General features: G+C 38.9%; 1 protein-coding gene across 4 annotated transcripts; it reads left to right on the top strand.

Moving 5' to 3' along the window:
• The first annotated feature begins 1,894 nt into the window (after positions 1-1,894).
• slc16a4 (solute carrier family 16 member 4) lies at positions 1,895-25,118 on the top strand. 4 transcript variants are annotated; one of them, XM_026927056.3, is made up of 10 exons: positions 1,895-2,221; positions 8,228-8,362; positions 13,048-13,177; positions 13,333-13,465; positions 13,761-13,904; positions 14,095-14,256; positions 14,482-15,042; positions 20,275-20,486; positions 22,100-22,193; positions 23,566-25,118. In XM_026927056.3, exons 2-10 carry the CDS (start codon positions 8,340-8,342, stop codon positions 23,769-23,771), a joined length of 1,665 nt encoding a protein of 554 aa, XP_026782857.3. In that variant the 5' UTR covers positions 1,895-2,221; positions 8,228-8,339; the 3' UTR covers positions 23,772-25,118. The 4 variants fall into 4 exon arrangements, with proteins under 4 accessions (XP_026782857.3, XP_026782849.3, XP_053091915.1 ...); XM_026927048.3 differs by lacking the exon at positions 1,895-2,221 and adding an exon at positions 7,532-7,826; XM_053235940.1 differs by lacking the exons at positions 1,895-2,221; positions 13,048-13,177 and having other exon boundaries at positions 8,226-8,362.
• The last annotated feature ends 110 nt before the right edge of the window (positions 25,119-25,228 follow it).

The following is a 25,228-nucleotide window of genomic DNA, read 5'->3' as shown; positions in this document are numbered from 1 at the left end:
GTAGCTGAAAGGCATTTTGCTGTACAAAAAGGCAATGGAAATAACCTCAGCAAATAACCTGTTCATCAGTTACTTACAGAGAACACCAAGTATGTACAGTTCAAAGTACAGAAAGTATTCATACCACTTCATTTTTTTCACATATTTGTTATGTTGCAGCCTTATGCTAAAATGCTTCAAATTATTTTATGTTCACATCAATCTACACTCCATGCCCCATAATGGCAAAACAAAAACCAGATTTATGATAATTCTGCAAATTTATTAAAAAAGTAAAAACTGGTTTAAAAAAGTAAAAAAGTTTTTGCTTTTGTAATATATTTGCAAAGTTATCAAAATCTGTTTTTACTTTGTCATTATGGGGTATGGAGTGTAGATTGATGGAAAAAAAATAATTTGAAGCATTTTAGCATAAGACTGCAACATAAAATGTGAAAAGAATGATGGGGTCTGAATGCACTATATATAGCTACATATCATCATACAGATGTACTGGCACTGAACTCTACATGTGACCATTGGTGTAGTAATACAACTGCAGCTCTGACATTTAACCACCTCCACCACCATTTACAGATCCAGATATTTGTCATAGTGTAGAGCATATATTGTATTATTCTTCATAACAGTGAGGTTTCATCTTATTTAGAGGTGTGGAATGCCTTTTGTATTTAATTGCTCAACTGGTCCAATTAACAGTTTGTCCTCCGAAGCTACAGGAATACAGTAAGGTAATGGAATTGCTAAAACTGGAATCAAGATGATTATGTTCACCCAAATGTTATAGGCCTATTATCCATAAATTAAAGGGGAACTTCAATAGCTGTGTTTACACATCTGTATCTACAATGAACAATTTATCATTTCAACACTGGATAAATACTTTCAGGTTAAAGAAATGTGGAATGGTTTCACTTTGATTATTTTACTAGAATTTTAGATATCAGTGGCAGCCTATTGGGAGGATGCTCTTATGTAAATAATGTAGGAATAGGGATTGGGGTTAAATTCAGAACCATATGTTTTACTGTATCCTCTTTATCCAGGTCTGGGTCGCTGTGGATCTGGAGTCTATCCTGGGAACACTGGGCATGAAGCAGGAATACACCCTGGGTGGGATGTCAGTTCATTCACCCACAGTCATTCACACCTACGGGCAATCTTATCTTAGCCAATGCACCTACTGGCATCGTTTTGGGAGGTGGGAGGAAACTGGAGAACCTGGAGGAAACTCTTGCAGACAGAGGGACAGCATGCACAGAAACTCTGCAAAGACAATAACCTGAGTTTCACCATTTATTTTCAAAATATATTTTTTTATTTAATTCTATTTAATTTTTTATGCATGTTTTTTTTTTCAAATGAAAAAATTTTCATGTGATTTTGTTTTTCCACATGGAGGGTATGTGGTTTCATTTTTCACATCTCTCTCTCTCTCACACACACACACACACACTACACACACATATTTAATCACAAATCACATGAAAATTTATTCATTTGAAAAAAAAAATATATATATACATATATGTAGTTCCACTTGTGGTCACATATTGTTCACGTGATGTTCATGTGTTCACGTGTCTACTTGAGTTCAAGACATAACATGGTGAAGCATTCTTCCACGTGGGAATACATATTATAAACAGCTCAGGCTTTAAAGGCCAAGAGTTATGTTCACATTTGTGAAGGGTAAGCTTAGTACTTGATCTCAGTTAAGATCAGGTTTGTTCCAGTGGAAAGGTTGCCCTAAAAGTGAACCTCTGCCATATCCTATGCCTCTTCCTTAACTTGAGGGGGGCCTACTCCCTAAAAGGGTGCCACTTGTTTTGCATAACCACAGCCGGCCTTGCCGCACGAGGTTTCGGGTCGAACCTTATGGTCAAGATTCCAGTCACGTGGTTCTCATCACGTGGTCCAAGAGCTGCAGCGCCACAGCGCGAGCCAGCCCAGGGAGCGTTGGATGAGTGTAGTGCTCAGCTTGTAAAAACTTGTAAAACTGAGACAAACTCCGGCGAGAAGCGAGAAAGGCATAGACACCAGCCATGGTCAGGCATGCTATCCTTAAGGCATATCATTGTTTAGGATTAGCTGTCTGGACGGGGTGTGAGGACGGAGCAGAGAGCGCGGCTGTAGATGCTCAGGAGAACACACGTCACCGCAGCTCCATCCTTCACCACTGACTGCTGCACCAAGCCTTCATGCCCTTTCACACAGCAAGGTAACAAGCTGCTGCTTCTACTCCGTCTGATTCGGTCTTGATGAACTTTTTTTACCTCTTTATTTCCGTATCAAATGCAGTAACTGTATTTAAATTCTCAAAGCCAGGCGCCTGGGAATGAGGGGAGTACTAACCCCGTTATACCATAGTAATGTGATGCTGAACAGAACTTCAGCTTTGCTTCTCTTCACAGTTTTGGCTCAGCGATTTCTCCTAATTCAACCAAAAATGTTTTCTTATACACATGATCCATTAAACATCAGTGTATTTATACACACAGCGTGGCCCATAACAGACCCAAACGGTTAAATCTCGTCTTTTAGCTTTTATAAATATATAGGAAATGAAAATACTTGGCAAAAATCTTCAGACTGTAGCATGCAGCTCTGCTGAGATCTCCTGAATTAAAAGCAGCTAACTAAATAAGTAAAAGTCACGTGACCGCCTAATGCGGTAAGGGGTTAAACTGTGTCGCTCAAAGAACGGATTTTTTATACATCTCAATACAGAAGCTATATAAGGTAAGAATAAAGAATAAACCCTGTATTTAGACATTGTTGTCATTGTAACGAGCAAAACGTTTACAAGGGGGGATATCTGAAAATATAAATAAATAAATAAATTAAATAATTAAAAAAAAACTGGTGTAATTAAATTGGGTCAGTTGTGAGTTAAAAGGCGCGCGCGGTTTCTTCTTTGAACGCTAGATGCCGCCATCTTTAATAACCGCTGTCTGCTCTTTTTTCTTTAAAACTTTAATACTCTGCAGTGTTCTTAGGATTAAACGAATTCCCACCAAGTTATTTTCAGTCACATTTGGCTAAGACAAGTCGACATAATTTGGCAGTGTTTCTTTTTACTATCTGGCCTCCAATACATGGCCAAGTACATGAAGTTTGCCCCTCAGAATCAACCAAATTAGCTGAGCTTCCATCTGCTAGCTAACTGGATTCAGATTACAGTGATGAAGTGAGGAACCCTATCCAGGGAGACTGCCTTTTTGTCATTCCAACTTGAAGTGATGAAGAACAATTACTTTAAAGGGAAGAACTGATACACTTTGCTCCAGGTTTTGTGTTTTTATCTACCGAAAAAAAAAAAAAAACTAAAAGCCCAAATCTCATGCATTTTTAAACACACTGGAGCCTGTGTAGGGAGTAGGGCATCGTCAAGATCACTTCACAATTATCTACAGCCAGACAAAAAATTTTAGGTCCACACAACCTAATCCTCTAAAATCTACATCAACAGAACAACCACAGAACTATCCTGTAAAACGTTCACACAGTCCATTCCATAAAATCTAAGCAACACTTATGGGAAAAAAGCAATTGCAGACCTGCAAACCTTAATGCATTTATGAGCTCCACATTTTCACATCAAAGTATGCTAGTATGAGTTATTTCATATATATATATACATGCACACACACATATACACACACTATATGGCCAAATGTTTGTGGACACCTGACCATCACACCCATATGTGCGTGAACATCCCATTCCAGATTTATTCCCCCTTTGCTGTTATAATAACCTCCACTCTTTTGGGAAGGCTTTCCACTAGATTTTGGGGCGTGGTTGTGGGGATTTGTGTTCATTCAGCCAAAGAGCATTCGTGAGGTCAGGCACTGATGTTGGGCGAGGAGGTCTGGCACATAGTCAGCGTTCCTATTCATCCCAGAGGTGGGGTTGAGGTCAGGGCTCTGTGCAGGCCACTTAAGTTCTTTGTCTCCAACCTTGATAAACCATGTCTTATATATATATATGGCAGAAGAGCAGTCTGTTATCCCCCCAGATGAGCAGGCAGATGAGCATATTGAAATATGGATCTGGAATAACTGATAATTATGTAGGTGTTTTGAACTCTCCAATATTGACAGACATCACTGGAAGCCCCACCCACTTCTCCTATCTCACATTAGTAATCTTTTTTTTTCTCTCTCTAATTTGGTCACCTGCCAAATCCATCCTACCAGCCAGCTCTCCCCTATAACACAACAGCTACCAACTCGGGAGGGTGAAGGAAATGCTTCCTCTGAGACATGTGAAGCTAGCTAACTGCTAGCTAATGCTATGTGCGTTCCTCTGCACACATGAGCTCACACACACCCACGATTGCCTAGTGTCTCTGTGATTGACAGAGGAGAGAGAGCATTTTTTGGAAGGATATGAAATATTCTACTCTAAGATGATCTCGAGACACTTCAAAAGAGCCATTTTATAATTGCCAAAAGTATTTAAAAAGCTGTCTACACAGCACAGAAATGATCAGACTATTCTTCTCCTTTCCTATATCTGTTAACCACTTTTTACAAATCTGCATCTTTTTCAGGGTAGCATGTTTTCATATATAACACACTCAAATGCACAGTTATATTTAGTGACACATTACACAACAATTGGCTAATAGCTCTTACTCACAAGTGCTGTACCACTAATGATTAGTTGCCTTAATGAGGACTTAGTGAGAATTGTGTGACGTATTTGCTAATGCCTGCTGGGTATGGTAGTGAGCAAAAATGCGGGCTAAAACCCAACACCACAAAATTTTTCATTCTGTCAAAATGCTGAGGCAAAGAATGCAACACTGTGCAACATGGAATATGCTTTCAAAGAAATGTTTCCCATTAGACGTAGGAGCTATCATGGCCATCATAGCTTGTAAGGACAAGTCTGTGCATTCTCACACAGAGCCACCCTCAGGGGAATCATCTGAACCAGTATAAGCTTTGACTGAACCAGAATTGATCCCTTTTTGGTTCTCTCAGTGTACACTACCTTCACAAGTTTGGAATCAGACAGAGATAGGCTTTTTTTTTGTTTGTTGTTTTTTTTTTTTTTTTTAAAGATCACTCTTTTCCAGACAAAAAAAACGATAGATCAGAAATACAGTCCAGACATTGTTAATGTTGTAAATGACTATTAAACTTGGAAACAGCTGATTTTTAATGGCATATCAACATTTCAGCTACCAGCACTCCTGTGTTCCCGTGATACATTGTGTTAGCTAAGCTTAAATTATTATGTTAAAAGGCTAATTCTTCATTAGAAAACCCTGGTGCAATTATGTTAGCACAGGTGAAAATCGTTGTGCTGTTTAAGGAAGCAATAAACTGGCCTTTTTTGGGCTACTGGAATATCTGGAGCATCAGCATTTTTGGGTTCGATTATGGTCTCTAAACGACCTCGAAAGAAATAACTTTATTCAAAAACTCATCAGAATCAAAGCTATTCTTTAAAACAACAGTAGACTGATGAAGATATTTTACAAAGGTGTGTACTACTCCTTTCACAGAACAGGACAAACTTTGTCTAACCAGGATAGAAAAAGAAGTGGGAGGCCTTGGTGCACAACTGTGCAGGAGGATAAACACATAAGAGTCTCTAGTTGAGAAGGTTATCACTAAAGGCCATGCCGTACCCTGTGGACAGTGCTTGATTGGAGCCAGTTTTATCCTACAACAGGACAATGACCCAAAGCGCTGGTCCAAATTATGCAAGGCCTATTTAGGGAAGAAGCAGTCAGCTGGAATTCTGTCTGTAATGGGTTGGCCAGCACAAACACTGGCTCTCAACCCTATTGAGCAGTTTGATCGGGTGGTATGAAAAAGTGCCCATCAAGCCAATACAACTTGTGGGAGGTGCTTCAGTGAAGCATGGAGTGAAATTGATGCAGATTACCACAACACACTGACAAGTAGACTGCCAAAGGTCTGCTAGGCTATAATTGCTGCAAATGGATGATTCTTGGATTAAAGCAAAATTTGAAGCACTAAATTGTTATTTCAAACAGAAATCATTATTTCTAACCTTGTCAGTGTCTTGACTATATTTCCTATTCATTTTGCAACTTATTTGATGAATAAAAGGATGAGTTTTCATGGAAAATGTGAATTTTTTTTTGAGTGATTCCAAACTTTTGAATGGTAGTGTAAATTGGATGGTTGAAATGTGGGTAAAGTTTGCAAAATTAAATTGCATTAAATTGAGACACGTTAAAGCAACAAATGACTGACTCTAGTAAACTGCTCTGTCCGGTTAAGTTTTGGTATAGCCCCTACCTTGGGTTTAGGTGCACAAAATGCAAGCAAAACTGTGGTTTCATCGTTGAATAGGATTTACCAGAATATTAAAATATAAAATATGAGAAAGTAATGCATTTATAGATATAAACTATACACTAGTAAAACTTTTCTGATCGTGAAATAAAACTGTTATAGATTAGATTAGCAGGCTGTGAGTCCTATACAGAAGGATGTCAGTCAAACATATTCATTAGAATATTAGAACCACACCCACCCAGATCTCAGACTGAGCTGAGATTTTAATTTTGACTGGTATATGAGTAGTGTTTTAATTATTTTTTTTTTGTCTTGTTTTTTTTCCCTTCAATCTTTGCTGTTTGATTAAACCATCACGTAGTTTGGGTATCATACAAACATTTAATGTTTGTGCCCCTGAACTTTAAAAGAACCAAGAGTTTAATAGTTTATTAATTCACAGGGCTTTAAATTCTCAGTGGTATGTGTCTGGTATGTGGCCAGTTTACATTGATAGCGTATCCTCTAATCCATAAGTCCAGATATGCACAAAGTTATCAGTGGCATGTGAGCAGAGTAGATCTGATCACCTGCAAACTTTCTTGGTGTGGAAATGGGTCTCACAGACGAAATGAACCCAGTACTTGTTTTTGTTCAAATACCGCTTGTTCAAAGAAACTGCACTATGGCCTGAGGGGGAGGAAGGCAATGTTTTGGCATGCCGCTGATACTGTGCACATTTTCGCTTCTCCCCATCTGGACAACCTTCCCAACCTGCTTTTCTTTTTTGTTTTAACCCATTTGTGCATGGATTTGCGGGTAAATATCATGTAAGTGTTCAATTCCACATACAAGATAATACTAACAAATTTGTATCTTTAATGAGTGAGGTTTTCACTTCCTTTCCCCAAAGTCAGAAAAATCATAATCATTATTTCTCTGTGACAGTGTAGAGTGGACTGTTGACTGTGTGTTTACTAATTTTTTTCCCAGAGGTGACAGAAAGCAAACACATTTTAATTGCAGGCTCTAAGTGAAAGGGTCCTCTAAAACTGAATACAAGTCTGAATACAAAAGTTTTTGCACACTTCTTCAAGCTACACTTCAGCACCACACACAGGCCATCAGTGCAGTGAGGTGATAAGACAAGGCATCTCTCCTAATGCTGTAGCACAGCCTCCTGCTCCACCTCCTTCCTCCCTTGCCCCCTTGCTCCCTCCCTCCCTCCCACTGGAAAAGCCTCAATTTACCGCAGCATGGATATACAGTCTGCATTTCACTGCAGCACTGAGATGACAGCTAAATTATCTGCATGCTAGTGTAGTCTGGTATTAGCTTGGCTCACTGCATATCAGTTATAATATTTTGCAACACAGCAGCTGTATAGTGCTATAACAGCAAAGGGAGTAGAAGTAAAAGGATGTTCAGGGTATACCAGTTTTAGAATTTGCATTTCTAAATTAAAAAAAAAAAAACCTAAGAAGGCAACCAGAATTGACAGTGCTATTTTGGTAATTCTAGCAAAGAGATTCGTACTGCAAGTGGATGGTCTAGAAGTAGGTAAGCCAAGATTTTGTTCTGCTCCACCTTGGCCTCACTGAAGGAAAAATTTGTTTTAATCACTGACTTCTAAGACAGTACTTACTTGCCTGGTTTTAAATGGTATTTATACACGAAGGGATGAAAACAGGTGAAAATCACCAAACACCCAGACAGACCTGAGACCTAGAAGTCATTCAATTTTGCTCAAAGCTACCTGTTACAATCACTTGTACACGAATGGCCCCTGTAAAGATTTTTCTGTGAATTTCTTTTGAAACACACAAAGTGTGAAAGTTCACCTAAAACATATAGATTGTGTGAGCAAAGTGAGGCACCTTAAATTCTTTTCTTTCTTTCTTTCTTTCTTTCTTTCTTTTTCTTTCTTTCTTTCTTTCTTTGACCTGTTTCTGTTGTTTTAGGTCTAACAGGAATACAAGACTAAGGCTTTCCAGCTAAGACTATCTTGAAGATGACATTAAGAAAATAGGCTCTGCAAAGTTTCTTCATATCTCCCACATCAGATCATCAAAGATGCTGCCTAAAGAACACAGCAGGTAAAGTTGCAAATACTATTGTACTCACATATATAAGTCATTTTTGCACTGGCTGAAAGACAGGGCAGTCACACTACAGTGAATCAGTCTTTCAGCAAGAGCAACAAAAAAAAAGTGGTAACTCAGTGTACGATTATTGATTGTGCCTGATGTGTTCACACTGTTGATCTAAGAGAGCACTATGGGATATCAGAGTCTTTTTTACAGTTTGTTAATAGGACCTGTTTCAATAAAGATCTTACTCAATCTTACACAAAAGAATAAATTAAGGGCTCAGTTTTCCCTCTACAAGTCATATAAAGACAGTCCTCAGTAGTGGACTGTAGGCAGGTTGTATTAAGCCAGGTAATTAAATTTAAATAAAACTGCGTTAAATTACGATTGCAAGTACTGTGTGGTAGTCAAACATAAAAGTCCCATAGTATTTAAGTTACATTTTTTTTAACCAAGTACAAACATACTTTGATGAATCATACTTGTTTCATTTTTTCATTTAAATGTGGTATATCTGGTTGTTACTAATATCAACATTGGGCTTTATCAAGTGTTTATTGGCATTTAATCTTAATCTTATACTGTAATCTTATAGGTCATCACTATTAAACTAGATGTTTTTCATTAATGATTCTCATGAAGTGCATTCAGAATAGTAACTTATTTTTAAATCAGTTTCAGATTAACTACTTTGCACTGTGTGGTATCTCTGCTTAAAATTACTCAGTAGTTGACTGTGAAGAAGCTTTCTCAGAATTTCTGTTCCTTTTAAGAATTTTTATACCGTTTATACTGTTTTGGTCTGTTTGAGCCAGTGGTTACTGAATATACTGTTTTTTTTAGCTGTTTAGTGGCAGCAGAACTGGTAGCAGAATGTAGTGTGGATAAAATAGGGATAATATGGTCCAACTTTCTGGTTCTAGTAAGGACTCTGCTGCATGGAGCTTGTTTATACACTTAGTGGAACATCCAGACAGTTGCAGTAGTCCAACCAAGAGGTAACAAAAGCAACTGAGCTTTTTTCAGGATAGCAGCACTGGTTCACTATAACAGCACTGTCTGGTAAGACTTACTATGGTGGTCTTTGTGCTTGCACCAACAACGAGTGGTGCATGGACGCTACAATAGTTACTGTTCATTGCTGGTGGAGTTTGTGACTGCAAAGTGCCAGCCATACTACCTGCCCCTCACTCATTTTTATGGTGTACATTCCACCTGGCGCTACTGCAAGTGAAGCTCTAAATAAAATCAATGGGGCTATCAGTACTCTACAGACTGCGCACCCCAACACATTTTTCATTGACGCTGGGGACTTTAACTACATGAACCTTAAATTTGTGCTGCCAAAATTCCACCAGCATGTTGATTTTGCAACCCTTGGAACAAACTCGTTAGATCTTGTTTACAAGGCTGCTCAGACCACATATCTGTAATTCCAGCAAACAGACCAGTCCTGAAATGTGCCTAACCTGTTCTGAAAGAAGAAAGAACCTGGTCTGAGGGAGCCATCTCAGCACTTCAGGACTGTTTTGAGCACACAGGCTGGGACATTTTCAGAGAGGCTGTTACATATATCCACACCACAGATTTGGAGGAATACGCAGCATCAGTGACTGGCTACATTAGCAGGTGCATAGATGTTGTGACTTCTTTCAAGTCCATCACCAATTTTGCAAATCAAAAACTATGGATGCTGCAGTCAGTGTGTGTGCGCTACTGAAAACCCTGGACACTGATTTCAGATCAGATGACAAGGCAGCCCTCTGCACAGCAAGGGCCAATCTGTCCCAGGCTATCAGAGGAAAAGTGCAACTATGCACAAAGAATCCAAAGTCACTTTCTAAACACAAAGGACATCGAGTATATGGTGTATGTGGCCAGGTATTCAAGACATCACAGACTACAAAACTATATCACATGTCTGTGATGGTGATGCCTCACTTCCAGATGCACTGAAGGATTTCTATGCACACTTTGAAGCACAGAACAACATGCCAGCAGGGAAACCCCAGCTTCCACCAACCAAGTACTCTGTCTGTCTGCAATGGACATCAGGAAAACTCTGTCCAGAGTTAACCCATGGAAACCTGCTGGTCCTGACAATATACATGGCTGGGTGCTCAGGGAGTGCTGATCAGCTGGCAAATGTCCCAACAGATATCTTCAACATTTTCCTGAGTCAAGCAGTTGTCTGTGTGTTTCAAGATGACCATCATCATCCCTGTGCCAAAGAAATTGTCTGTGTCCTTCCTCAATGACTGCTGGCCTGTCACACTCACACCTATTATAATGTAAAGCTTTGAGCAGCTAGTCATGAAACACATAAAGAGCAGTCTTCCTACTACACCAGACCCATTGACTTACAGTATGACTTACAGGATGACTTACAGTAGCCGTATCAATGTTAGATTCCTCATAATGCATTCACCCTATCTATAGGGAAAATCAAAACTTGTCTGCATGAAGCATGTTTTGGATATAGTTCTAGAAATTGGAGGCTGAACATCAATCAAGTATACCTGTTTCAAATATACCTGTTTTTCTAACACATTTTTTGAGAACTTTTTGGAAACCTCAAACTTTCTAAACTGGAAAAATAAGAGTGCAAGTGAGTCAAATTCAAGTTCTCAAGTTGCGAGACACTGAACTGAACTAAACGCAATGACAACAGCACGCATTCACAAACACTCTTTGGCAGTCATTGAGTAACACACCTAAAGAAATACTTTTGCCCGAAACACAGTCACAATCCATTCTTCCCTAATCCGCTAAGTAGTTTTTGACAGATTTGGGTTAGGCCTCTCGACATGAGCATTTCTGTTCAGTGGTGTGTATATTAGCATACCAGCAGAGAAACATTAAGCAGTATTGGCTCAGCAGCTTCTAGGCAATGTTAGTTAAAAAAAACACACTGAGTTTTGCACTTCAACACAAATAGTAATGATACAAGAGGTACTTTGGTCAATTTCTTTATAATTACTATTACCCTAAAACTCCAAAGAATAGACCCTAAACTCTAAGATGCACCTATTAAATTCTGCCAGCTTAGAGGGGAAAAAATTAACATGTGTTTTACTTCATTGTATAAGTTTCATTAAGTAGCAGACATTTTATTTTACACTCTAGTTCTGTGTATAAATTGGCACTTCAGAGCCCCCTAATTGTACAGTATATTTTGTTTTCCTTTAGTGTTGCCTGTGCAGAAGTGTGCACAGGACTGATCTTGGTCTATCCTGCAGTTATTTTTGTTTGTATCTGCCCGTAATATTTTCTAATGTATTTGGTTTTATTTCCTAAAATATGATTATATGTATTTTTAAACCACAGAGAGCCTTAACAGGATAAAACAACTAATGACAGTGAACGAATGAACAAGATAAGTGTGCCATGCGAATAATGTGCCGCATCCAATATGCTCACATCTTTGTTCCACAGGCTTCATATCTGACCACCTGCTTCCATCCTATAAAGACAAAATAAAGACGAACACAAATAAAGTGTTACAGTCCTTATTACTGTAATCTTACCATAAAATGTTAAGCTTTCTGTCATGCTTGGAAAATATATGTCTAAAAGTACACCATTACAAAGAGGTCATTATAGAAATGTTTATTGCTGAAATGTTGCAATTCACCTCATAAGTACCTTTTGTTTGCCCAATCACTTCCATTATCGTAATGCTGTTTCTATTATTTTATTCCATTAAGGCCATAGAATTATAAGGTTCTGAACGTTCAGCCAAAATGAGTCTCACACAGAAGGGGAGCAATTAAAAAATAGGAAAAGGTATCTCAGCTTGGCAGGATTAAGTAAAAAAAAAAAAAAAAAAACTTCATAGTTTGATATCCTAAAATCAGAGAATTATCAGGTACAACTTAATAACTTAGTATAGTCTAATTCCAGTGTCGGCAAAATGTTGGCAAGTTTCTAGAAAGTACACAGAATCATTCTTCTCTCACTTCAGATTTTAACTACCAAACATAAAGATGCTTAAGATTCATGGTGACCCAGTGCAATCTGAGAAGGACAAAGATTAAAGATTTATGAGGACTGCGCCAAACCCAGCAGCCTCATAGCAGTAATGGTAAACAGTGGAGAGAAGGGACATTGACCTTCTTTGGTCAGCTATATGGCCAGTTTGTTTGTATTTATACCAAATAACATGCTCACTAACATTTTCAAGAATCTGCTGAAGACTAGTTAATGGTTCACATTTAACTGTAGTGGCTGATTTTCTATTGCTGGCAGCGGTAACTCGGTGGTTAAGACATTGGACTACTGATCGGAAGGTCATGAATTCAAATCCTAGCACTGCTGGGCCCTTGAACAAAGCCCTTAACCCTCATCTGCTCAGTTGTACAAATGAGATAAATGTAAGTTGCTCTGGATAAGGGCATCTGCCAAATGTCGTAAATGTATTACTAATTTTTAATGATTTATGAAGGTTATTTAAAGTAAAAATAATAATTTACCCACAACTTCTTGAAAGTAGGTTTCCAATTCGTATTTCACATTTACTGTGGCTTTTATTGCCACTGATTAAATTTAAAGCCATGTACAAACAAAGCAAAAAGCTTTTCACAGACATGCAGAAAAAAAGAGTGGTTAATGGACACGAAATGTAAAGTGGTATGTCCACTGATTGACTGTCAGTAGATGTTGATGTTAAAAGAGCATCACTGTGTTTTCAGTGAGGGCAAAGCAGCCAAACTCACGCAGTATGAAAAGAAGACCAAAGCTGCCAAGAAAGAAGAGAAGCTGCGTTACATGGAGCCACCGGATGGAGGATGGGGCTGGATGGTGGTTCTGCACTGCTTTCTGGTGTGTCTTCAGCAGCAGTACCTACCTCAAAACTGTTTTTTTTTTTGCAGCAACAGATTTGTCTACAATTTGATGATCTCAAGGAATTTGATTTCTAATGATCTCTTACCACAGTAATTCTGCCATTTTGATTTGTGTTGTTTGCTGTCTACCAGGTGAACGTGCTGGTGATGGGGACCTTGAAGACTTTTGGGATCTTCTTCGTGGTGCTGCAGGACGAGTTCGGTGCCTCGTCCGAGAGCATCAGCTGGATTGGCTCCATCATGTCCAGCATCAGACTCTCAGGAGGTAGACCTGCTGTCCCTATAACAACCATCCCTTACACGCGGCCAAACAGTTCCACCTATTTCTGTAGCACTCACTGCATCCAGGAACTCAGACGAATATGAGGGTTGCGTAGCCTTGCAAGAATGACAAGGTACAGTTCCTTGTGTAGATGTTGGAACTGTAAAGTCGCACCCCTGAAATGGCTTACCAATTATAAATACGATGCTAGCAACCTGGATCTATAGCTTGCATTTTCTTTCATTTCTTTACTCTAGTCTTTGCATACCTCCAAATAGTGTTGTCCCTGTACCATCAGGTCCTCTAGCCTCCGTAGCCTGTGCTAAGCTGGGGAACAGAATCACTTCCATCATCGGAGCCCTACTGGTGACCGCAGGCTTTCTCATCAGCATTTTCGCAAACAGTATTGTCTACTTGTACATCAGCATGGGGCTGGTGGTAGGTGAGTCTTAGGTCTTTGGGCATATTAAGTTCAGGCCAACTGAAGTTTGGTAAATGAGCATATAGACATAAACTAGATGCTATTATACTAGATGATAATTTATTAACAATTGACTAAACAACTCACTTAGATGTTCTTTTTTTACTGTATAGAATTACAAAAATTAAACACTTATACACTTATTCTTCAGGTCTTGGCTTTGCACTGCTGTACCAAGCCTCATCTGTTGTGACTGCTACTTATTTCCATAAGAGGTTAGCCACGGCTTACTCCATTGGGCGATCTGGCATGGGCTTGACCTTTGCGCTGGCACCCTTCACACAGCTGCTTCTGGATCAGTATGCATGGCAGGGTAAATATGAATATCAGAACATCAAGTTTTTCTTTTACAGTAGATTAAAAAAAATGCTTTGAGGTGCTTTGAAGTCCTTAATTGAAAAGCTGTTGAGTTACAAAAAAATGTGAAAATCAAAACATAAAAAACAGAAGGACAGAAATAAGTGGACAACAGCCTGTACCAGACTACTAAGAAACTTCATTAATGCTGATTATTGAACTGATCTGTTTGTCTGTGCAGGAGCTCTGTTGATTTTGGGTGGTCTGATGTTGAACCTAGTGGCTTCTGCAATGTTGCTGCGGCCCATCCAAATGCAGCCTGCCCCCAGTCTCAGCAGAGATCTGCCTGCTTCTCTGACACAAATGGAGAAGGAACCTCTTGAGGACAGTCAAAAAGTGACTCCAGCCATTTCTAATGGCATTGCCAAAACAGGAGCTCCTTCCATTCACAGGGATACACTTATCATTGAGAACACATCTTTAGGGCAGAGAAACCACCAAGCTATGGAGCTAACAAACCTGGTCCAGAATGGCGGCAGTGAATTGGACAATTGTCCAGTAAAGGTTTGTCCAGAAACAAATGGCAAATTGACTGTGAATTCCTTAATACAGGAGAAGACACCAACCAAAAAAGCCAACGTCTTGGACTTCTCACTCTTAAAAAATCCCTTTTTTTGCATATATACCTGGTCGCTTGTCTTCAGTCAGTTAGCCTACTTTATCCCCTACTTCCACCTGTCAGCGAGAGCCAGGACTTTGGGCATTGACCCCATGGATGCATCTTTTATCATATCTGTGGCAGGTGAGTATCAGGAAATTGATCCTGTTTCTCAGCATCTCTGTAATTATAGAATCATGTTACCATTATATCATTTGCTGCTATAATGGTATAAAAATGGTATAAAAACTTACGAATGTTTTTCCAGTAAGTCAATAGGGAGACTTAATACATTTTAATATTTTAAGGCTGTCACAATGTAAGTTATAAGATTTTCTAGTGCAAGTAATGAGTCAATAAAATAATAATAACAATAATAAAAAGTTTATTTTATATAGCGCCTTTCTGCAGACTCGAAGTCACTTTACAATTTGAAAATAGATAAACATGACAGCAGACAAAGAACAAAAGGAAATAAACAAGAAATCCATGGCATGAATCAGATCATACAGTCAGAGATCAGAAAAACAAGAAAGAAAAAGATGTGTTTTAGGGTGGGTTTTGAAATCCTGTAATGAAGAAAGATCACGTATGTTTTTGGGAAGAGAATTCCAGAGTGTAGGGGCAGAGATACAAAACGCTCGTCCACCAAACAATGCTAACCTGTGGCGTGGAATTAACAGGAGACCAGTATCTGAAGAGCGTAATGTGCGAACTGGGGAGTAAGTATGAATGAGATCAGAAATGTATGGGGGGGGGGGGGGGGGGGGGGGCGCGAGACCATGAAGTGCTTTGAAGGTGATGAGGAAAACGAACGGGTGGCCAATGAAGTCTGTGTAGGATGGGAGTAATATGAGAGGATTTCTTAGAAAAAGTGAGAACCCTAGCTGCAGAGTTCTGGATATATTGGACGTCAAGTGGACGAATAAGGAACACGTTGGCAATCTCACATTATACAATCTATACTGTAATTACTTTTGTACAGGACATCTTAGAGCAGAGCAAGAATATTTGAGACCTGATGTTTTCTAGTCCTGTGAGAGAGAATGAGAAAAGCTAGCTTTCAATGACATCTATAGCAACCTTTGTATATGACAAACAAATAACAAACTGTGTCAGTTACATTGGAAAGTCATCAGAGGGGCTAAATTTGATCTTTGGGTTTTATTTTGTCATGTTCATCTTGCTTGTTACTATGCTGTGCACTGAGCCATATTTGAATGAATAGTTTAAAAGTAGATGCAAAAAGCCTGTCAGTGTCTGCACATTAATTATTTGTAGGCTACTGTGATTCTGCAGGGTTATGTAATGAATCTTACATAAAAGATGAACTTTATCCCAGTGGCCAGAGCTGTTGGGTTCAGAAGTATCCCAATGGTGAGACTACATCACAGAAAAAGACCTCCTCTCAGAGTGTCTAAATATATGTTGTTGTTTTTTTAATTATAGATGCTATAAATAATTAGTCATTTAAAATGAAGGAAAATCAACTTAAAGTAATGACTTAAATGTGCCTTGCCATTGATTGTGCACAGAGGAGTGACACATTAAAGGAAAAACCAACATAATGTGTGTTAGTAAGGCATTTGCCATAGGTTCTACAAGTCTACATGATGGCAGTGGAGAATGCTCTCTAATACATAGCTCAAATTCTCCTGTAAGTGTTCAGTTTGGATGAGATATTCATTCAGTCAGCCGTCGTGCTCTGTGCATGGGACTCCCAACAGGATAGAAATGTTTCATCACAGGACAAAGTGATCCGTCAGAATAACTTTGTATTGGTCTGCAGTGACACTTTCCTCTAACGGAACAAGTGGACCCAAACCAAACCAACAAAATAAATTCCCCCCACCTCATAACAGCATAGCAGAGCCATTGGTTTTTCCTTTACTTTGTCATACAAACATATGCTGCACCATGTAAACCTGTCAGGTTTAATGCCTAGAACTCAGTGTCAGTTTTTGTCATTTCTGAAAACTGGCAGAATGTGCATGGTCATAAATAATGCAAAGTGTACTTGTCAAGACCTGGGCCAGACTGCAAGGTTTAAAAGAAAACCCACAAAAGAGGATCAGATATTGTATTGATTGTCCAAGTAACCAAAGCATCTAATCAGTTGCTTAAAAACTTTTAAAAGTAATTAAAAGTTGTCAGTCTCATATTGATGACATTTTCATAAAAAAGCTGTTCAACCTTGATTCAGAGCTTTTTTTTCTAAGTAGGACAGCCTGAGCGATTGAGTGCGACTCAGGGCACTAAAAGCGCCTCCTCATCGTGGGCCACTCTGTGTCACTGAGCCGAGGAAGTAGCTAAGCAACGGCAGGGCTTCCCAATTCCACAACCGCCTCTAAAGTGGCTGACATTGTACTGGGGAGCACTGGGGCATAATAGCAGGAGAAGAGATCGGCCAAAAACGCTTTTGCTCTTAATGAGTGGACTGGGAAATTGGACATGCATTTGGTCCATTGTCCCCCCAGCATGAGTCCATTGTCTCTTTTTTGTGTAGTGGGCACACTGCATTCCCTCATTTTCAGTGGTTGCTTAGGTAGCTCGATAAAAGCACACACACCTGTGCTGTTGAGTTGATTGTGGAATTGAGCCTCCTGTATGCTAGACTTTTAACTGTGAGATCGCAGGATGGTAAAGGGATTTAATAGTTCCATTTTGGTTCGGAACTTCAACACTATTGAAGTGTAACTGTGTAGTACATGATAAATACAGCTGTGAGTTTCACTGGACCTGCTGTGCCTTAAACACACAAGCAATCCCCAAATGTCTCTGTGCTCAAGTAGGGGCACATCAGGATACAGCCTCTGGTGGTGTGGTGAGGACAGACAAATATTGTCCAGCTGTTTCGCTTCATGTCTGACCACTGCGAAGAACATCACTGTGTGTGCTGTAATGCTGCCACTGCATTAAGAGTGGCCTACATTTTATGGTTGACCTTATTGACTTGCTTGTCTATTCAATACTGTGTTCTGTGCATGTTTGGCAAGTTTCCCACATTCTCCTGGGCTCCTATTATTTACTTGGGTAAAGGTATGTTGGAGTGGTTCTGCATACATTGCATACATTTCTAAAATAATGCATTTTCAATGCATTATTATTCTCACAAACTGCTAATGATGCAAAATACACTGCACAGCTGCATTAGCATCTAGTGTGCAGTGATGGCTCCGATCAGTACCATTGATCCATAAATATTTTGCTGCTTTACATTATTGATCTCTGCAGCATAACCCAGTCGATTACCCTGCTGCAGCACAGACCCTCAAACCATGATACCAAAAAACTCAATTCATTTCATTTATTTGTTTATTTATTCTGAGATTTTCAGGCCCCTCATCCCAACAACTGGTGAAATTAATCTGGAAAAATATGCAAGGGCATGAATAATGACATGCAAGTAAATGTAAGTTAACACATACACCGATCAGCCACAACATTAAAACCACCTGCCCAATATTGTGTAGGCCCCCCTTGTGCCGCCAAAACAGCTCTGATCCGTCAAGACCTCTGAAGGTGTGCTGTGGTATCTGGCACCAAGACGTTAAAAGCAGATCCTTTAAGTCCTGTAAGTTGTGAGGTGGGGCCCCCATGGATTCGACTTGTTTGTCCATCACATACCACAGATACTCGAGTAGATTCAGATCTGGGGAATTTGGAGGCCAATTCAACACGTTGAACTCTTTGTCATGTTCCTCAAACCATTCCTGAACAATTTTTTCAGTGTGGCAGGGCGCATTATCCTGCTGAAAGAGGCCACTGCCATTTGGGAATACCGTAGCCATGAAGGGGTGTACTTGGTCTGCAACAATGTTTAGGTAGGCTGTATGTGTCAAAATAACATCCATATGAATGCCAGGATCCCAAGATTTCCCAGCAGAACATTGCCCAGAGCATCACACTGCCTCTGGCTTGTCTTCTTCCCACAGTGCATCCTGGTGCCATCTCTTCCCCAGGTAAGCGACTCACATGCACATGGCCATCCACATGATGTAAAAGAAAATGTGATTCATCAGACCAGGACACCTTCTTCCATTGCCCCATGTTCCAGTTCTGATGCGCAGGAGCCCACTGTAGGTTTGAGGACTGACTGTTCACTTGCTGCCTAATATATCCCACCTAGTAACAGGTGCCATTGTAACGAGATAATGTTATTCACTTCACCTGTCAGTGGTTTTAATGTTATGGCTGATCTGTGTAAATACACATACAGTAAATTGTATTTAAAAAAAAACAACCATCTATACATTGAAAAATAACAAAAAAAAATGGCCAATTGGTATAAATTTTTCATTCAAATTCTATGCCTCAATTTATGCAGTTGACATACTCAAAACAATAAACATAATATCCATATAATCCATATAAGTAATTTAAGTAACTCCATAAATTTAAATCAGTTATTTGAAAGAGTATTTTTAAGGGTGTCTTGAAGGATATAGTGAAGTAATTATAAGGATTGTTGTCTCTGTGTAAAAGAAATCTGTTTAAAGCCTGCGTTACACCATGCAATTTCAGCAGTCTTTTAAGATTACTACTTTTTTCACACTGTACAAGATGATCCCAATAAAATCTTGGTTGAATTTTATAACAGACTGTGCGATAACCTGTTTTCCATTTCACAGTACACAGTGAAGATCCTCCTGTGATTAAAGAAAATTACATTCTAATTACATCATCAATCACTGCCATCTGAGCTCATGCAGAAAATGAACAGAAAAACAGAAACATTCTTCAAAGTGAGATTGAGATAATAGGGATATTTTTTCTGTGCATTAGCAAATTTTGTTTACATTTTGCCTACCGTATTTGTAGCTGTCCCATGAGTTTGATGTAATCCTATGCTGTCCTCCTATTGGTGGCTTTTAGACAGGCATCGTAGTGGTGTGACACCTGGAGATACCAATAAGAAGTTCTGACACTGCCAGAACTAGGTTCTGAATGTCCCTATTTATGCTTTTTAATCTCAGCTCATGAACAAAGAATAATTTTACAATGTGATTTTTAACTGTGCTTGAAAATAATACAGCATAAAGCTGGTTTAAGGCTTTTCTGTGATTGACGCCTGTTTTCTATATGGAATACAATATGCTGGAGAGTAATGGAGCCAGTGATCCATGGTTGAACCCATGCATATGTCAGGCCTCTTACACAAACCTTCACACAATCATTCACCACAACAGAGAAGTCACTGCTCACTGAGCCCTATCAGCTGATGCTTTTAGCAACATTACTCACTCAGAAATGTGGCAGAATGTGGCAGACATCAGTGACACTGTTTTCAAACTCCTTCACACCAGTGATTTTTACTGACACTTTGTGCAGATGCAGTGTGAGATCGTGTGATGATTGGGTTCTTGTCTCACACAGGTATAACAGAAACTGTGGCTCAGCTGGCTTCTGGCTGGGTGACAGATAGGAACCTAGTACATAAGTACCACTACCACAAGGCCTATCTGATCCTGTGCGGGATAGTCAACCTGCTCTCTCCCCTCGCCACCTCCTACATTCAGCTCATGATCTTCGCCGTGTTCTTTGCCATCTTCTGTGGGGGATACATGGCTCTGCTCCTCCCGGTTCTGGTGAGTACTGAACTATCACACAGTGTTAATACACTTTATGTCATCAGGATTTAGCATCAGCACTTGTATCCAGAGAGGAAGAGTGGTATCACAATGCATCATTCTAGTAAATGAATGTATTCAAACAAAACCTACAGAATATCAGGTTTCTATGCTGTAGAATACGACTGTATTGTACTATTCAATAGTTTTATTATGGATTCATCAGTAACACACTACCAATGGGCTACCAATACCAATCTTTACATAGTGGCCATGAAAAACACACATGCATGTTCAAGCACTTAGGCTACTAAGACATGGCAGAATAATAACAAATTAAAAAAAAAAAAAATTTTTTTAATTAAAAAATAATAACAGATTGTAAACCTGCTGCTGCTGTTTTTAAGCTCTGTCAAAAAATTTGGTAATCTACCTTTAGACCTAAATGTTGAGTTTGAGACTCTTAAGAGTTCCTAAAGTTGATTCTATAAAATGGCTCAAAGAGAAAACCCTTCCACCTACTGAGTTTTCTTTGTCTTACAAGTCTTAGAACAGAGAGCAAGAGTATGGTGTATGTGTGTGTGGTAGACAGTAATCAGCAGCTAGGTCAGACAAATAATTGTGCAGCTTTGTAAGTCAGTGAACAGGCTATAATCAATTGATTTAACAAGAAGTCCATGTTAAGTCTGATAGGGGTTTAGGTGACGTTATCTAGAAAGCACTCTGGTAGCATTTTGGACCAACGGCAACCTATTTATATACACAATTGTGTTTCAAGTCTTGAAATTACAAGTGGACTAGTTTCAAGGTATCAAAGAGCACATTCCTATGTTTATAGTGATTCATATAATGCATATGACAAAAGAAGTCCCAGACATGCCTGTTGTGTTTTTCAGAAGAAAGTCAGGAACAATAATAATAATGTTACCTTTTCACTGCACATGAAGTCTGGAATAAGAGTCTATGACAAAAGAAACTGAAACTATTGTCCTTTACTTTGATGTTGAAATATGTTTTCTTTGCCCTTAAACAAAAAGTGTTGAACAAAGTGTTTATAAACGTATAGAGGATCTACACCAATGACAGGTTTAAAAAGCTAATAATAAAACATACTGTACATTCAAAGTTATTATATGGGCATTGCAGTGGGATAGTTGTTGCAGTGGTAAATCCCAGTTTTTGAACTTTGTGAACCTTGCCTCATGACACTGGTTAGGACATCTTGTTATCTTATTGGAAACACTCCAAACAGACCCACCGCAGAGACTTAGAACATTCAGAACTAGAGACCGGTAACAAATTAAAGGGAAACAAATGTTGGCTCTGTTATGCTGTGGAGGTATTATGCTGGCATGGTTTGGCTCTACTTGTCCACTTAGAAGGAAGCATCATTACGATATTTTGGAAGAATGGTGTTCATCCATTCGGCACAGTTCCAGTAGATTCTGTGCCTAGCACATTCAAGCTGTTCTGGCAGCTCATAGTGGATCAACATCTTCCTAAGACACGTTATACTGTTTTCCTTTCATTTGTCACGTGTGTAAAATGTGATTTGGCCCAGGTACTATCACTGTGTTGCATTTAAGTAACTATTCCCTTTACACACTCCCACAATTGTTCATCTTTTCCAGGTTGACTTGGTAGGGTCTGAAAAAGTGAACAACTCTATGGGTTTTTCCATGTTCTTCGTGGGGCTTGGCTGTCTAACAGGTCCTCCACTGGCAGGTAGGTTTTTTTCACAGTGCCATAAGTAAATTATTGAATAATGCCACATAAGCTGTTAGAGAATGAACAGTGATTCAAACAGCCAGGGCTAAAATGCTTGCATGGTTTATTAGACTTGGAAGGTACCACTTTGGTGCCTGACCTGTGAAAGTGTGTCATCTTTCTTAAAGGGGGAACAAATATATCTTCTTTTGACACTGCCAGGCAGATCATGTCACTTTTCTTTATATAGCAGCATGTTAACTTGCTCGGTTGCATGTTTTTTTTTCCCCCTCCACAGACCTTCATATTCAATACCAGTAGTCCTCAAACATTATGCAGCCAGTGGCGCATTTAACTGTGAAATAAATTCCACAGCCATCTCCTCAGTACAGAATAATTTTAATGAACCTAATCCAACTATTCAAATATTAGCCTCGTTATTTAAATGTGTACAATAATAGATATTTTGGCTATTTATTGGTGCAATAAAGAGCTTTTTAATCCTGAAGTGTCCACTGACAGAAAGGTCCACGTTGACATTATTTATAAGCCGACTTATTTTTGAGTGATTGAGGTTTGGATTAAAAAATCAAAATGTGGATTAAAATTTGGATTAAAAAGTGACCAGTCAAATATGCTAGAATGATGAGAACTCAATAATATTTTGATAAACCAATGCAAAAAAAAAAAAATAAATAAATTTTATTTTAAAAATGACAGACCTCGCTTTTAGAACCACTGTTCTATATAATTCAGTGTACGTGAATATGCAGTGTGTTTGAAATTCAGCTTGAAATCAGGGAGAAACAGCAGTAAGTTGATGGTTCAGTTGGATCGCCATGATGTCTGCATAAACATGCCTGGTACATGCCGCTTTGGTCACAGATAAAATTCTTAGAAATTGTACACACTCACCCTTAGACAGGCCCCAGTTTAGGAGGGGCTTGTGCAGGCCCTATTTGCAATGGGGGGTATGTTTACTCTTTCTGGGTGGGGGAAGTGTAGGATCTCAGGGCCTCTCAGTCAGTAATGGCGCAGCTTTCTCCTGCAGGCAGTGTACTCCTTGACCTTAGCCCTACAGTTACAGTTAACCAAACCATGTACACCTGAGCCTCAGCTTGGGCAATGTATCATATAGCATTACAGTCACCTTAACAGAAAGAAATTCTTTGATGCAAATTTTTTAAATTTGGTTTAATGTTATATGAGTAGAAGTAGTGAGTTATTTTTTGTAAAGAAATATTTTTTTAACCGTAACATTATGGTGTGAGAGAAATCTAGCAATTTTTACAGAGTAGTAAATTGAACCTTGGTAAATATAATCATGCTCCAGTATGTCCTCTATGTATCACGAACAGCAAATGTTTGACTTCTCACTCGTGTCCCCCAGGTTTCCTGTATGACTACACCCGAACCTACGACTGCTCTTTCTACTTAGCTGGTGTGTGTTACCTGCTCTCGTCAGTCTCTCTCTTCATGGAGCCACTCGCACAGCACTGGCAGACCAGAAAAAAGCAGCAGGAGCTGCTCAATAATGAGCTGGGATGGAGCAGCGGCTGCTTCTGTCCAGCATCTCAGAGAAATGGGGTGGTATAGCTACACCGCATTGCCATTGCACTCACTTTTTTTAACTTCAACATCCTAAAGTGGACTTGACCTCAACTTTGTAGTAGAGCACAGTGGCCCCTAGACTTTTTGAGGGAAAGCCTTTTTTTTTTGAATGGCACAAAGTATGAATTTAGTCACAATGTTTGAAGACACCATGGATGGTTTTAGTTCCAGAGAACAGATGATGTGGTCTCTAAATTCCAGTAAAGCAAAATGACTTCATATATTAGATTACAAACATTTATCTGATTACTACACTGAAAATTTAAGAAATCATACAACTTTTAATTTAATGTCAGAGCAGACAGTCAGCATGTATTTCCCTCTGCTTGCTATAATAGCATGTGTATTATTGATCAGAGCATACAACATAATATTTATATTATAAAAAAGTTACTCTTAAAATGTTTAAATCATTTAATGTACCAAATGCCAATTATTCTATATGCAATTTCCCTGCTGGTTTGAGGTCAGTTTTTCCTCCTAAGCAGTAATACAGATTTATTTTGATGTTCTACCATCAGCAAAGTTCCAGTCAACAATCTTAGTTATATAATGACATATATGAGGCTTAACCACTACGTAAAATGGATTATCGTTGTTTCAAGGTATGTTGGAAGGTGTATTTGGGTCACTGTGTCTCTGGATCTTGGAAATGGATATTTTTTTTTTTCCAGCTGATGGTCCCAAAATACAGTTGTTCCAGCAACCATTGACAAAGATGAAAATAATTTCCAAAACAAAACGGCTTTAAACCGCTTTAAACCTGATAGGAGTGAAAATACTTCAAGGGCTCAGTCTAAAAGATTTAGGGCATTGTGCTTATAGCTACACCATTGTTAGACATTTTGTTTCTGAAAACTGTAATTTGTATTGAAATAGCGGTACTGTTCTGTCTCTCACCAGTAGTTGCCTTTTTATGTACTGCGTAACAGTACTAACTGTTGAGGTGTGAGCCAAAGATGCAAGAGAGACTATTTTTTTGCATTTGAACCTCAGGCTTGTGTAGAATATCACTTTTTTTCATTTATCTTTAAAATCAAAAGCTTTTCTTAGTAATTGTTTATTTAATGGTTGCTTCTTAAATGCCACATAGTTTCTTTTGTCACATAGAGTCCTCTAGTGGTGCAGACATTGTACTACTACTGAAAGGTAGCATTAATTACTGTACAGTATATATACTGTTGTGAGTATGCTGGAGTGCTACACAGTGTGTTACTTGGGTTATTATTTTCTATTTTTAATATTTCACAAAGATCAAAAAGTGGCAAAAACTGAGGTGGTAAGTAGCTTTTATAGGAGCACCAATTAAATACACTCCTGTTGAAAATCTGAGTTTTGTTCTGACTGTTTGTTTCATAAATTGTTTTAACATTTTGTATCATGTATGAACGTCTGTGAAGGCAGAGTTTTCAGTGCAATTGGGAAGCACTGCTTATTTAATC

This window comes from Pangasianodon hypophthalmus, chromosome 8 (genome assembly GCF_027358585.1).
Source record: "Pangasianodon hypophthalmus isolate fPanHyp1 chromosome 8, fPanHyp1.pri, whole genome shotgun sequence".
In the NCBI taxonomy this organism is placed as follows: Eukaryota; Metazoa; Chordata; class Actinopteri; order Siluriformes; family Pangasiidae; genus Pangasianodon; species Pangasianodon hypophthalmus.
This window is presented reverse-complemented; position numbering and strand designations above follow the sequence as displayed.